At 43.9% G+C, this 15951-nt stretch overlaps 1 protein-coding gene across 1 annotated transcript in view; it reads left to right on the top strand.

The window, feature by feature from the left end:
• Positions 1-15951, top strand: part of ARHGEF6 (Rac/Cdc42 guanine nucleotide exchange factor 6) — a 208368-nt gene that overhangs the window by 29782 nt on the left and 162635 nt on the right. The window contains exons 3-4 of the mRNA XM_049766604.1: positions 12814-12898; positions 15746-15870. Of these exons, the coding sequence (XP_049622561.1) occupies positions 12814-12898; positions 15746-15870 (210 nt within the window). The remainder of the gene's footprint in view (positions 1-12813; positions 12899-15745; positions 15871-15951) is intronic.

The raw sequence follows: 15951 nt of genomic DNA, 5'->3' as shown, positions 1-15951 counted from the left end.
TCTTTATGCTTCCCCATTGAGCAAGAAATTCGTCCACTGAAATGTTGGCTTATGGATTGGCTTTTGATAAACTTGGTACAGTGTGTGGCCATTCTCCAGGGCCTTCAATTCTAAAAATTGAAGCCCAGATTCTGGACATTGGGAAGCTAGCCAAGATGCTGTCTTGGGCAACCCCCTACTCAGAGTATGGACCAGCAGGCCTGTCATTGTGATCCTTTGGTCAGTGTCACCGCTGCCTTTTCAGCTAGAAAACACAGCCATGGGAAAGTGGGATTGTTTTCCTGAGGTGCTCATCATTGCTCAGCAGGGACAAATTTGGGATGAATCCAAGTCTTTTTCCTGATACCACCAAGCAATAGTCAATACTGCAGCTATGGGCACCAATTTCATCTTGTTCTGTAAATCATTATGATAGAGAGAAAGGAAACAAAGGAAAGAGGAAAAGAGAACAAGCTTTGCTCCATATTAACTAGGAACAGTGAGTGTGTAAAAACCAATGTGTCCATTGGAACCTAGTTGACAAAAATACCAGGAGCGAATTAGTCCAATTTCGGAGATCAGAGCATTTCTTGCTGCTGACTTTGTGTGTGCTTTTTGGTAGGAGCTCTGTGAAAGCATCCTAGGAGCAGTGCCCATTCAGTGAAATATGACTAAGCAGCTCCAATTTGCTGGCTCGGCCACACTAATGACATTTCCTTCAAAGTTCAGGGGTTAACAGAGGCTGAGTGCTCAGCTGTGAGAATTATAGAATGTGATTCAAGTTGGCCTGTTAATTTAAGAGCTTTTTCCATAAAAATGGAGATGGAAAGCTCCAAAATATTGAGTCTTTTTTAATGGCTTGAAATCTAAGGCTATGCCCTTGGTATCCTACAGAGTCACTTATTTTTTGACAGATTGGGTGTTAAGAATTGAGCGATGGAGCCCATTGTGAGCAATCCAAATCAAATGATCCTTTACTTTTTAATATATTTTTTAGTTTTTGGTTTGGGGGCCACACCTGGTGGCACTTAGGCATTACTCCTGGCTCTGTGCTTAGAAATTACTCCTGGCAGGCTTGGGGGTCCATATGGGATGCCAGGTATCGAACCCGGGTTGGCTTTCTGCAAGGCAAATGTCCTACTTGCTGTGCTATCGCTCTGCCTCCCTAAATGAACTTTTAAATGGAAGTTGATTGAATGGTACAGACATCACTTGCCATTACAGACATTACTCATTTCTGAGTACTGGGGTGACTTCTTCAATTAGCAAGGACATGAGGGGACTGTGACCAGTTAAGTCACATGTTCCAGACTGATGCCAGGGAATGGTTAAGCATGGTCTGGAAACTATGCATTTGATTCCCACCCTCCTATTAACCCAAAAAAGGATATGACTCACAAGCTGGAGTCTGAAGAATCAGTGCTAGTTACTCAATACCTCCTTTCCCTGCTTCTGGCAAACATAGCCAGGTGCATCTGGGTCAAATCTGCTCCCCAGCAGAGAAGGTAAGCTCAGGAATGAGGAAAGATGCCTGCAGAGAGCATCTTGTAGTTTTGGAGACCTTCTCTTTTTCCTCTACTTAAATTTGTCGACTTTTATTGTGTCTCATCTAGCAGTGCTCAGGACTTATTCCTGGCTTAGGAGTAACTCAGGAATCACTGTTTATGATGCTCAGGGAACCAGAGGGGGTGGATCAAACTACCTGCTATACTGTACTATCTCTCCAGCCCCTTGAATTGGTCATCTTAGAGGTTGTACCTGACTTGCTGCAGCTGCCAAACTTCCCCCTTTCTAGGACCCGAAGCAAGGCATTTCTTCTTGTGTATAAATGCACATATTTCTTTTTTTCCTTATCTTGGGTTTTGGGCTACACCCAGCAGCATTCAGGGGTTACTCCTGGCTCTGAGCTCAGAATTTGCTCCTGGCATGCTGGGAATCGAATCCAGGTCTGTCCCAGGTCGGCTGCATGCAAGGCATGCACTACTCACTGTGCTATCACTCCACCCTCCATAGGTTTCATTTTAACAAAAAAAAAAGTTTCATGGACACAGTATGTGCAGGACTAGAAAGCCCTATCTGAGTACTCTCTTGGGTTTTTCTTGGTTATACTATTTTTTTCCTTGGTTATACTATTTTCTTTCCTTTTTTTTTTTTTTTTTTTGGATTTTGGGCCACACCTTGTGGTGCTCAGGGCTTACTCCTAGATGTACATTCAGGGATCACTTCTTTTTTTTTTGTTTTGTTTTGGTTTTTTTGGGCCACACCCGGCGATGCTCAGGGGTTACTCCTGGCTGTCTGCTCAGAAATAGCTCCTGGCAGGCACGGGGGACCATATGGGACACCGGGATTCGAACCAACCACCTTTGGTCCTGGATCGGCTGCTTGCAAGGCAAACGCCACTGTGCTATCTCTCCGGGCCCAGGGATCACTTCTGGCAGGGCTCAGGAACCAAATGAGTATTGAATCTGGGTTGACTGCGTGTAAGGCAGGCAATCACCTGTGGAGACAATCTTGGGGTTTTGGAAACCTCTTTACTGCCACTTCAATTTGTAGTATCTCTCCAGCAGTGCTGGGGGTCCTCACCCTTGGTGCTTGTAGGTCTTCAGTGTTGGATCCAGGAATGCTCAGGGACCATATGGCGCAGGGAAGCAATGTTGGGAGCATCTATCTTCTGGCCTCAAGGTTAGACCCTTTTCTTGCTCTGTGATTTAACTATTCTGAATTCCAGTTCCAGAAAATGGAACCAGTCAGACCTATGTCACAGGCTTCATGGGAGAATTGAGTGCAGTGGTGGTCTGAGGCACATCATGGGGTTGGGGAAGCAGTAGGTAATAGCTATAAGGTTAATTAAGTGGGGGGCAGAGCCATAGTATAACAGGGAGAGCATTTGCCTTGCACATGGCTATTCCTGGTACAATCCCCAGCATCCCTGATGGTGTCCTGTGCTCACCAGGAGTGATTCCACAGTGCAGAGCCATGAGTAACTCTGAGCACTGCCAGGTGTTCCCCCTTAAAAAATAGATTAAGGAGTGAAAGCGTTTTTTTCTCTTGTGCTTTTTTGTTTTTGTCACATTAGGGAAAAATGTCAAAATAGCTTGCATGTTGCCACTGAAATCTACTCCCAAAGAATGAATTTGCAAATGCACAAAAATATTAACTGCTGCGCAGTATATCCTGGCAGATTCCCAATAGTTCTGAGTTAACACCTGGTGTTTAGAGGATAGAAACTAGGTTTTGCTGTCATTGGGGTGATCCCAAATGGAAAAATATGGGGAAACCCAGTGAAATTAAATGCCTGTTCTGATTTTAGCTGTTGATGTAGGACTGGATTTGACACTGGCTTGAAGTAATTACTTTCAGAAAGAAGCTCTTTAATGAATGTTAATCCCTACCCCACTGTGGCTGACCCAGTTTTTCTCCATTTGGGGACCACACCCAGTAGTGCTGAAGGCTGCCCTTGGCTTTCTACTTGGGGTGGGTGGTTACTCTCAGTGATGTGTGATCTCAACCTCAGCCCTTCATCCTCTCTCCAATGCTGTTGTCCTTTCTGTTGTTCTACTCAGTCTTGCTTTAACTCATTATAACTGTGGGACATGTGGGACATAGTGTCAGAAGCAAACCTGTCTCATTTATTCTTTTGTTTTGAGGGCCATACGCAGTAGTGCTCAGGGTTGTACTCCTGGCACTGTGCTCCATGCTTGGCAGACCATAAGTGGTGGTAGGGATTGAATCTGGCTTAACCGCCATGCAAGGCAAACATTCCACCTGCTGTACTCCTGTATTCCTTTGGCCCACAGACCTATCTTTTCTCATCTGTGTTGTAAGAGTGGTGAATGGGAGGGGGGGAGGAAATCCATTTGTTCATCCAACCTTCAGAGTTTTAACTGGAACTCCCCAGCTAATTGCTTGCCTAAAATACATTAAAGAGAAAATTCAGCTCGACTGGGATTGTTTCATTCTATCCTGAAGAGACCCCGATGCAGCTTGCATAGAATAAAAGAAACTACTGTCATTATGATTTACTGGAAAGTCATATGCAGCATAAATACACAAATTCACATTATCTTCTTTCCCCGTGTCGTCCTGGGGGTCGTACCTAAAGCTTAACACATACAAAGCAAGTGCTCAGATAGGGAGCTAGATCTCTGGCCTTGTGTTACTTTTTAATTTATTTTTATTGGTTTTTGGGCTACATCTGGTGGTGCTCAGTGGTTACTCCTAGCACTGCGCTCAAAAATCACTCCTGGCAGGTTTGAGGGACCATATGGGATGCCAGGAATCAAACTTTGGGTCCATCCCATGTTGGCTGCATGCAAGGCAAATGCCCTCCCACTGTGCTATCACTTTGGTCCCATATTACTTTTTTAAAAGATAAAGTTTCCACTTCATCTATTTGTTGTTATGACTTTGTATGTACTTAGTTGCAGTGTGCCAGAGATCACGTGCTTTGTTGCAGTGCTGGGGGGGGGCTCCACATGAAATGGTCGCCTGAACAGTGCTCACCACATGTGTGTGGAGGGGGGGGGGGGGCTGGGGATCAAATCTATGATTTCAGGCTTGTAAGGTAAGCACCCTATCTACTATACTATTGCTCTCACCCACCCTTATAATATCTTTTTTTTTGGTGTTTAAGATAGTTTTGATTCAAGCTTATTTAGAAAGATGGGAGGAGAGTGCCTGAGGAATAGTGGAGCACCCTAGCATCCCATATGGTCCCCTGAAAACCCCCAGGGAAGAACTCTGAGTGCAGAATCAGGTGCAACCCCAGAACATTGCTGGGGGTATCCCCAAAACCAAAAAGGAAAAAAAGAAAAAGAAAACTGTGAGGAAAAAGAGAAAGTACACATTAGAGAGAAATCACAGGCTTCTCCAATGTGTAACTAAGCAAGCAATGAGATACATGTGTTGACAAGGGCTTGAAGAACACCCCATCCACCCCCCCATGTTATCTTTTCACAAGTCTCTGTACTTTGCAGATAGACAAGGAGCATTGGTTTTCCATTGTGAACAGAGAAACTCTTGGCATTGTCCAAGGCTGCTAACTGATGTGCTGCACTTTCATTTTCCTTACTCACCTCAAACCCCTGCCTCTGCCTTCTGAGGGATCCTCCCAGGTGGGCACCACTGCCCTTGGTTCTTTTTTTTTTTTTTTGCCAAAATTGGCCTCACACCTTCCATTTCACTAAGGTAGCAAAGGCTGGAGAGGAGCTAAAGGTGTCAAACACCTTGCAAAGAAGATTTGCAGTCTAGGCACCATCAATCTGTGTGGCTGGAAGAAGGGTCTGGGGTGGAGGGTTTTTTTTGGGGGGGGGTGGGTCCTATTGGTGCAGAGTCCTCTTTTCTTCCCACTGCTCTAAAAGTAGATCTTTCTCGCCTCTTCTACTAGTCCTCACTGCAGCAGAGTGTGTGTGTGGGAAGTACTCAGGGGTGGGGGTGCTAATGTATTGGGGTTTTCTGAAAAGGGAACTATGCGTAGTACAAGCAACTTCCTTCAAGCTGATGCAATCTACACTTTCCTTCATCCTTTTTTTTTTTTGGCTTTTGTTTTTGGGTCACATCCAAGGGAGCGCATGGCTTCCTGTATCTGTGCTCAGGAATCACTCTTGTTGGTGCTCCGGGAACCATAGAGGATGTCAAAGATTCAACCCAAGGCAAATGATTTACCTGCTGTACTATTCCCATTCTATCTTTTTTCTTTCTTCCTTCCTTTCTTTTTTTCTTTCTTTCTTTCTTTCTTTCTTTCTTTCTTTCTTTCTTTCTTTCTTTCTTTCTTTCTTTCTTTCTTTCTTTCTTTCTTTCTTTCTTTCTTTCTTTCTTTCTTTCTTTCTTTCTTTCTTTCTTTCTTTCTTTCTTTCTTTCTTTCTTTCTCTCTCTCTCTCTCTCTCTCTCTCTCTCTCTCTCTCTCCCTCCCTCCCTCCCTCCCTCCCTCCCTCCCTTCCTTCCTTCCTTCCGTCCTTTCTACTTGTTTATTTATTTATTTATTTATTTATTTATTTATTTATTTATTTATTTATTTCTGCAGTACTAGAGATAGAACTCAGGTCCTTCATATGCCAGGCATGAACTCTACCGCATCCCCACCCACCATCTTCCTACTGAAACACACTTTCTTTTGGGGGGTGAGTAGGGGCACATCTGGCAGTGTTCAGAGTTTACTCCTGGCTATGCACTCAGGCATCACTCCTGGTGAGACTTGAGAGTCCATATGGGATCCCGGTGATCGAACCCAGGTCGACTGTGTGAAAGGTCAATGCTGTACACTCTGTACCCTTCTCTGGCCCCTCATTTACTTTTCTCCTCAGTTCATTTAGTCAGAGAGGGGAATATACCATATCCCATCTTTGCCTCTTGGTTCCTTTAGGTTAGCAAATCGTCAAATTAACAGACAAGTTTACAAGAGAAAGAAAAACATGCCAGATCAACGCTTTGGTGGTGGGGGTGGTGTGATAACATACACCCCAGATATGTTGAATGGGTGTGAAACTAAACTTGTAAGCATATACAGTTCTGAAACCAGTATTACCTCAATTACAAAAAGCAACAGGGGGGTGGGCAGCAGAGCAATAGCACAGCAGTAGGGCGTTTGCCTTGCACATGGCCGACCCCCGACACACACTAGTTCGATTCCTGGCATTCCATATGGTCCCCCCAAGCTTGCCAGGAGAGATTTCTGAGTATAGACCCAGGAGTAACCCCAGACCGCTGCTGGATGTGACCCAAATACAAAAAAAAAAGGCAACAGAGACTAGAAAGTTAGCTTAAAGGGCTGGAATGAAATTACTTTTTTATTTACACATTGTGCTTAGAAAGTTATTCATGATTGAGTTTCAGTCTTACAATATACACCACACTTTACCCATGAATATTTGCCACCACTGATGTCCCCAGTTTCCCTCTTCCTCTCCCCATTGTCTGTCTCTGGGGCAGGCATTTAACTCTTCTCTCTCTCTCTCTCTCTCTCTCTCTCTCTCTCTCTCCATTGTGCTTTGCACTGTTGGTATTGGAGGGGTATCATGCATATCACATTATCTCCATCCAATACCCAGGTATTGTCCAAAGTGATCAGTTCCAAATATCATTGTTATACTGGTCTCTTCTCTGCCCAACTACAGTGTTCCACTATTTGTAGAAAGCTTCCTAACTATGGACTGGTCCTCTTGGTCCTCTTCTCTATTGTGTCTGGATATTATTATCAAACTATTTTTTTACTTCCCATAAATGAGTGAGATTATATCTATCCCTCTCACTTTGTTTCATTTCACTCAGCATAATACTCACCCTAACTATCCATGCATAAACAAATTTCATGACTTTATTTTTCCTAAAAGCTGTATAGTTTTTCTGGAATGAAATTCCCTTTGGGGGCATTGGGCTTGGTCACATCCAACTATACTCAGACTTACTTTTGGCTCTGTGCTCTGGGATCACTCCTGGTAGTCCTCCCATATGTAGTGCTGGGGATAGAACTAGTATCATCCACATGCAAGGCAAGTGCCTTAACTCTTACACTATCTCTTTGGCCCCTGGAGTGTATATTTTTCATGAGGAAGCTCTGATTTCATTTTCTGACAGCACATAAACACTGAAAACTGAGCTAGGAGAGACCCACTGCCCCCAAGCACCACTGGGTCTAACCCCCAAAGAAACAAAATAAAGAAGAAATTGATTTTAAAAAAGCCTCTAATTTAATTGTATTCACAATGAAATATGTTTTTTGTGTGTTTTTTTGGGTCACACCCGGCAGTGCTCAGGGGTTATTCCTGGCTCCAGGCTCAGAAATTGCTCCTGGCAGGCACGGGGGACCATATGAGATGCTGGGATTCGAACCGATGACCTCCTGCATGAAAGGCAAACGCCTTACCTCCATGCTCTCTCTCTGGCCCCCACAATGAAATATGAAAAGCTCCCTAGTCAGGACAATTCCAAAGATGGTTGGAAGAAATGGCAGTATTTGTCATTCTGGTTTTTTGTTTGTGGGTGGTATAAGGGCCATAGCCAGCAGTGTTTTAGGGGTGACCTCTAACAGTGATCAAGGGATCAAACATGCTGCCAGGGACTCAAATTAGGCTTATTCATGGTGGGTGCTGCAGTCATATGCAAGGCAAGTGCCTCACCTCCTTACTCTGACCCTATTTGTTCTAAGAAAAAGGGACAAGGACTTCTTTTTTCAAAGGGCAGAGAAACAATTAATGGGAAGATAAAAAAGATCCTCTGTCATTTAAATATTTAGGCTGTAAAGAGGAAAGTCATGGACTTGTCCTGGGTCTTTCAAGCTTTGGTTGATCTCAGAAATCAATAAAGATAATTTTGAAATAATCCACATGCCAGAATAGCAAATCTTGAGGGTTGATCTGTCGTGTAGCTCATTGATTCATTCTCAAAATCAGTCAAGTATAAGAGAGAGAGAATGAGAGAATAATGCAGTTTTGCCCAACTTACAGGCAGTTAATTCATCTAAATAAGGAGCAATGTTACAAGAGTTTTGGGTATCACAGTTGGGCTCTCTTCTCTCTTGCTTTGCCTGCAGATAATAATGCTTTAGACTCTTTATCTCCACCACATGTACCCAACCCGAATACCGACTTGCACTCACATAGTCACAGTATTGTTAAGAATTCCACATTGATCCTCAGGCTTCCCCCCTCCCTCCATACTCCGGGGGGAGGTGCATGGGGATGAGGGCGGGCAGACATCTGGCTTCTGGTTTCCTCCTCGATTCTGGAGACCAGTTCTTGCCAGGTATGGGGTTTGGGGAGGCCCCATACTGGAGCCCTTCTCCCTGGCCTGGGGAGTGCTGGGAGGCTTGGCAGGCCCCCAGCCATCCTTGTCTTTTCCCCCTGACTCCAGGCCTTCCCTGGGTGCCAGCTCAGATGACCAAAAGTGGGTTCATGTGGACGCTTAGTGGTCCTCAGGCTTCCCCCTCCCTCCGTACTCCAGGGGGGAGGTGCATGGGGAGGAGGGCAGGCAGACATCTGGCCTCTGGTTTCCTCTTTGATTCTTGAGACCAGCTCTTGCCATGTATGGGGTTTGGGGAGGCCCCATACCGGAGCCCTTCTCCCTGGCCTGGGGAGTGCTGGGAGGCTTGGCAGGCCCCCAGCCGTCCTTGTCTTTTTCCCCTGACTCCAGGCCTTCCCTGGGTGCCAGCTCAGATGGCCAGAAGTGGGTTTAGGTGGACTCTTAGTGGTCCTCAGGCTTCCCCCCTACCTCTCCCTACACTAATGGAAATGCACTTTGGGAGGAGGGTGGGCCGATTTAGTACTGGTTTATGTTGGGACAGTCACTGGAATTTTTTCTCCTTGTTTTCCTATTGATAGTATTGTATGCATATATTTTATATATCCATAACATCCATCTTGTATTGTGACCTTGATACTGCCCTACAAATCTCATTTCTAATATTTTACTGCCTCAGTCCCAACCCTTATTTCCCCCCATCTTCCCATGTAGGTGCAGCTCATGACATGAAGCTCACCACATAGAGTGATAAGTGCAATTAGAGAAATAACTACACTGAAAACTATCATAACAATGTGAATGAATGAGGGAAAAAATGCCTGTCTCGAGTACAGGTGTGGGTGGGGTAGGGAGTAGATAGATCTGGGAAATTGGTGGTGGGAATCCTGCACTGGTGAAGGGGGTGTTCTTTACATGACTGTAATCATACAACTACAATTATATTTGTAATCACGGTGTTTAAATAAAGATAATTTATAAAAAAAGAATTCCACATTGAAAACTGGAACATTCTTGCCTTGTTAACATTTGGATATATTGATTCCATTGATCAGGTCTAAGGGGTAAGCAATTTGTCTTAAATCTTCTCTATCTCTCTCTCTCTCTCTCTCTCTCTCTCTCTCTCTCTCTCTCTCTCTCTCTCTCCTCTCTCCCCTCCCCTTCTTTCCACCCTCCAGGCTCAGCTGCATCTTGTTCACCTAGCTTTTAACTGAACTGAAAAGAACACCTCTCCATTTATTCCTGGAAAACTGTGATTTCTAAATTGTAGCATTCAGAAACATATTTTTACTGCAGTACCATTTTAACTCTCTAGTAATTATCCTTCATTAAAACTATGTTAGTGTCTCATTTTTAGATATGATTTGGCTTTTGTTGGAGTGCAAAATATTCATGGAGTGAGTGAGTAAAGTTGTGAATCCCAGAATAGGCACAGTGGTGTAGGCTCCCATTTGCATGTGTTATCTCTGTTGACCTCCCCCATTTGATAAAAAAAAATAGGATATTGTATATTTTTGCTAGAGGCAGATTTAAATCTTCAAGAATATATACCAAAAGTGAAAAAATGATCTTAATGTGGATCCCAGGAAACATGTGGATTAGAAATAGTATAATGGGTTAGAGTGATACTTATAGCAGGTACAGCCCTTGCGTTTCATGTGGGTGACCTAGGTTTGATCTCCAGGATCCCATATGGAGCACTGCCAGGAGTAATTCCTGTGCAGAGCCAAGAGTAACCCCTGAACATTGAACATTGCCAGGTGTGCCTTTCCCCACAAAAAAAGAAAGAGTGAAGGGAAGGAAGGAAGGAAGGAAGGAAGGAAGGAAGGAAGGAAGGAAGGAAGGAAGGAAGGAAGGAAGGAAGGAAGGAAGGAAGGAAGGAGGGAAGGAAGGAAGGAGGGAAGGAGGGAAGGGCATGGAAGGGAAAGGGAAGGGAAAGGGAAGGGAGAGGGAAAGGGACAGGAAAGGAAGGAAAAGGAAAGGAAAGGAAAGGAAAAAGGAAAGGAAAGGAAAGGAAGGGAAAAGTCACCAGCAACCAAAGAGCAAACAAACAAAAAGAGATAAAGGAGCAAATGGGGGTCAGAGTTGAGTCTCAAGAGAGCACTAGGCTTGCATGTCAAGGCTTTGGGTTTGATCCCCACCACTATATTTTCTCTCATCCTCAAAACATACGTGCATACACAGAACTGGAGAGAGTGGCTCACCAATAATGAAAAAAGGAGCAAATGATTCCAGCTCATAGACATTTCTTTTTTTTAATATCTTTATTTAAGCACCATGATTGCAAACATGTTTTAATCATAAAAAAGAGCAACATCCGGGGGCCGGGCGGTGGCGCAAGAGGTAAGGTGCCTGCCTTGCCTGCGCTAGCCTTGGAGGGACCGCGGTTCGATCCCCCGGCGTCCCATATGGTCCCCCAAGCCAGGAGCGACTTCTGAGCGCATAGCCAGGAGTAACCCCTGAGCGTCACCGGGTGTGGCCCAAAAACCAAAAAAAAAAAGAAAAAAAAAAGAAAAAAAAAAGAAAAAAAAGAGCAACATCCTTCACCAGTGCCACCTTCCCACCACCAAATGCCCCCAATTCCCTCCTCCCCACACCCTTTGCCAATATTCGAGACAGGCATTCTATTTCTCTCACTCACTATCATTGTCATGATAGTGTAGACAGACCTTTCAGAATCTCAGATATATAACCAGCCATGCCTCAATTGCAAAGGTATATTTTCTTCTGATTACTCCAATTTTGGGGAAAATAAATGCAAGTTTCTTGATATCCTGGAATAAAATATTTTAAGGGGGCATTTCCATCCAGAAGGTGGGCATCTGGTTCTCTATAAATATGTATAGCTTCATCTTTGGCTGTCAGATAAATAGATTTGATAATCCTTCTAGCTTTATATAGACATTTGTGAGGCAAAGTCTCAATATACTTAAAACATGGACTAGGTTTTATTTATGTTTGTTTTGTTTGGGGCCATACCCAATGGTGCATAGGACTTCCTCTTAGCTCGATGCTCAGAACTCACTCCTATGCTTCTATGTGGCTCTGGGATGTGGGGGATTGAACCCAGGTCATCTGCATGCAAGGCAAGTGTCCTTCCCCACTGTATGGTACATGTTTTTAAATGAACAATTCAATGTTATTGGTCACAATAGCTGATGGATACCTTCACTGGAAACAGTAGCATAGCAGAATGATGGTTAAGATGATGGTGAAATCTAGTGTTAATTTAATGCTTTTTTTGGAGGGGGTGTTGGGCCACATCCAGCAATGCTCAAGGCTTACTCTAGGCTCTCCACTCAGAAATTACTCCATGCAGGCTCAGGGTTGGGGGAAGGACACCATATAGGGTGCCAGAGTTTGAACCTAGGTTGGCTGCATGCAAGACAAATGTCGTACCCACTGTGCTGTCTCCCAGGCCCTTGACATACTGTTGTGCTGCAGAGAGCTGAGTAGTATCAGAAAAGAGTCATCCAAGGCTTGGAAGAATACTGCAGCTCCAGCAGACAAAGGTTCCAAAACACAAAGATGAGTTGAGATCAACAAAGCAAATCACCAGCAACTGGGAGCCAAAGGCCAAAAAATTGGCAATGTAGAATTAGGAGCCCAGGCAGTGAGGAATGTAGTGATGGAAGTGAGAAACACATAACTAAGTTTCATTCCTTCACCCAGATAATAAACTGGATGAAAACGTGGTATGGTGCCATCTCCTTTGGGAACCGTTGAGAACATTCTGGAAGTGATAGGCCTAGCTCTACCTCTAAGTTGTGCCTGTGTGTCTGGTAACAGGGCTGAGACTGTTGAAATCATCCGGTCAGGAGAGTGTATATGTCATTAGGTTCCTGGTGCCTTTTCTATCTGCCACTCAGTTCCTATCCAGTCTTGGCTCTGACTTGCTTGTGGCCTGCCACATGTCATTAAGCAGCTCAGCTGCTGCTTTCACTTCTCCCAGAGATACACAGAGGTTTGGGCCTGGGCTTTGCATTATTTTTTTCTCCTGAGAGAGGAGAAGTTGATTTGATAGTTGATTTGATAGTTGGGGCTGTTGAGGCAAAAAACTGACAGTGTCTTATCTTATACTTTCAATTTTTCTTACTTCAGGTGTTTGATCCTCATGACCTCTATTCAGGGGCCAATTTCTCCAAGGTTCTGAGCACTCTCTTAGCTGTCAACAAAGCCACAGAAGGTAAGTGGGGCTTTAATTTATGTCTTCTGAGGGCCATGCTTGGATCCTTATGTTTCTGATTATTTCAGGAGCCAACAATGGCCAGGCTGGTTGGATGAGTGAATTTCTCTCAGAATTTCCCTTAGGATCTCCTAAATATGTCAGTGTCTTCATTTGGTCTGACTTAGAAATGATTGACACTTGTCACAAATGTTCTCCAGAGTAAGAATTCACAGATGAGAGAATAGATGAGTAAGTCTAACAAGACAGCAAAGGAAAAGACCAGTTCCTTTTTTAATAGTTCACAAAATATAGTCACCACTTCCGTTTCCTCACTAGAAACAGAATTATCTTTCTTACTGCTTTATGTTTGTGTGCAGGATCTCCCCAGTTATCTGCTCTGGAAAGAAAACCTCGGGTTCATTGTGGAAGAAAATAATAACCTCTGTTTAAATGTTTCATAGCTATCACTTGGAGATATTAAATGTAAATCCTAGCAAGTGCAAAGAGGATGATGATAAAATAGGATAAAATGTGTCTTATTTGTTATAGAGCATATCTCTATTATTTTGTTTTTGGGCCACACTCAACAGTGCTCATTTATATTCCTGGGATACCGGGGATTGAGCCCAAGTCAGACTCATTCAAGACAAACACCTGCACTATCACTCTTGTGCATTTTTGTTTTATAATTCTTTTATTTTTTGGGTTTTAGTCCACAGCCAGTGGCACTCAGAGATTACTCCTGGCTCTGTGCTCAGAAATCACTCCTGACAGGTTCAAGGGACCATATAGGATGCCAGGGATCCATACCAGGTTGGCCCTACCACTGTTCTATCACTTTGGCCTGTTTTATAATTCTTTTGATGGTGTAGTGGTATAGACTTTGTTATGTAAAGGGAATGTGCTCTACCGCTGAGTTCCATATTAACGTTGTGGTACTGCATTTTGTGGGGTAGGTGGTTGGGGGCCATACCTGAGTAAATCAGGGGCCATTCCCAGTTCTGTGTTTAGAAGTGGCTACTGGCAGTGCTTGAGGGATTGTATGAAGTTCTGGGGATTGAACTTGGGTTGGTCACATGCAAGGCAAATGCCATAACCTCTGTCTACCTCTCCTTTCCCCATAAAATATTTTTGTTCTGCTTTCTGGGCCACACTCAGCAGTGCTCAGGGCTTATTCTTAGCCCAGAACTCAGGAATTACTCCTGGGTGCACTCAGACGACCATATGGGATAATGGGGATAGAGTCCTAGTCAGCCACAGGCAAGGCAAACACCTTCCCCACTGTACTATCTCTTTTTGTCCCCCTCCCCATACAGTGTTTTATATACAGCTGAAAGTAATCAACATAAAGTACTAAAATGCTTTGGGCACTTAGCATGAGTCTCTGTTATTATAAGAGTCACAGCTGGTCTCCTTCAATCTTGGAAGCAATCCTGAGAGTAGACATTATTGGGTCCATATTCCAGAGAATTTAGGCCCACAGTTGCCCAATTGGGACATACATGGCAGAGCTGGGATTCAAACCTTGATTTGACTGATCCCAAAGCCACTTTGCCCAAACATGAATCTTGCTGTTCAAAATGTTTGAGAGGCAACAGGCTCAATAGCAGCATTGCCAGGTGCCACCAAATGAATCTCATCCATGAGAAAATGCTGTCTATTTAGGGACATGCAACATACCCACTTGAGATACTTAGCAAGCAGGAGTAGACAACAGAATCCAATGCCAAGAAGGATGGAGCATCTACGAGACTATCAACTAATTATAGTTTTAGTCAAAAGAGTTGTATATAATAGCAATACATGTAAAAATAAGTCCCCAAAGTTGTTCTTTTGCTATGTAAGAAAAAAATAAAAGAAGCGATTCGAGCTATTGGAAGGCATATAGCAGAAAGCACAGCTAATTCAAGTGACTATATTTAAACACATGACAACTATCCAGTTCTGGGCAGGGACGATGGTATAATTCTAACATTAGGCCATACAAATTATATGTTCCTTTGCCAAACTCTTCTCGCAAGTTTTACAGTCTTTTCCCTTTCCACGGATATTTATAAAATACGAGAAGGTGAAAGTTAAAACTCACAGCATCAAGCAAATTACTTAGATACTGGGCTGGTCGCCTAGGGAATGTTTGGGCTTTAGACTTTGGCAGTTTATATCTTTTCAAAATAAATGGAGAGGAAAGGAAGGCTCATTTGAATTTGTCAGGAAGCCAGCTTCCCAGATACTCAGCCGACTGCGAACTTCCAGCCCAAGCGCCTGGCTGATCAAGTTTCAGAAGATTTCAAGGCAGAGGAAATTCTGTAGTTGGGTTTTGAAAAACGAGTCCTCTGGTTGCAATCACTTCTTCCCCAGACACACAATCCCCGATTCTCAGCCCCCTCACCTCTGTCCCTCAAGAGCAAGGAAGATATGCCATTATATATGCCATATATCCAGGGACGTGTGAGTAAGAAAAGAACCCTTGAGTTATGTACCCAAAAAACAAAGACAGAAATGTGAAACATTTCAAAAGGAATAAGAGCCACAAACAGCTGTTTGGTACCCAATATAGTTCTTGTCTTGGATAACAGGGTATATATTGCAACGGGTTCAGGAGGAAAGAGTTGGAAGGAAATGGGTTAAGAGAATAATGTGGTTCTGTCGCTGTTTTTCATTCTACTGGAGAGCCATGGCTAGTAAGGTCCCAAAAATGTTGGTGGCCAAAACAGGGAGTTGGGGGTAGGGGATAAGGACAGCTTGGCCGGTTTCTCCTGATAACAGTGAGGCATGCGACCAGGTTGTCTTTGCTAAGAAACTGTAAGAAGGTTTTCCTAACACAAGGGCTCGTTCCCTTTCCCATGCTTTTTCCTCTCTCCCCAGATCAGCTTTCAGAGAGACCATGTGCACAGTCCTCTTCTCTTAGTGCTGCTCCTACAGCTCACAGCAGCCCCCAGGGAGCCATTTCCAGTCCAGCTCCGGGGCCGCCCAGGCACTCAAAGGCAGGGGTAAGTACAATCCTTCATGCGTCTACCAAATTGCAAGTCTCTAGGATCCTGGTTGCATCTCCTCATGTAGCAAGAAAGACA

The sequence above is a fragment of the Suncus etruscus genome, chromosome X (genome assembly GCF_024139225.1).
Source record: "Suncus etruscus isolate mSunEtr1 chromosome X, mSunEtr1.pri.cur, whole genome shotgun sequence".
Lineage (NCBI taxonomy): Eukaryota > Metazoa > Chordata > Mammalia > Eulipotyphla > Soricidae > Suncus > Suncus etruscus.
The sequence above is the reverse complement of the archived record's forward strand: the minus strand, read 5'-3'. Positions and strand labels throughout refer to the sequence as shown.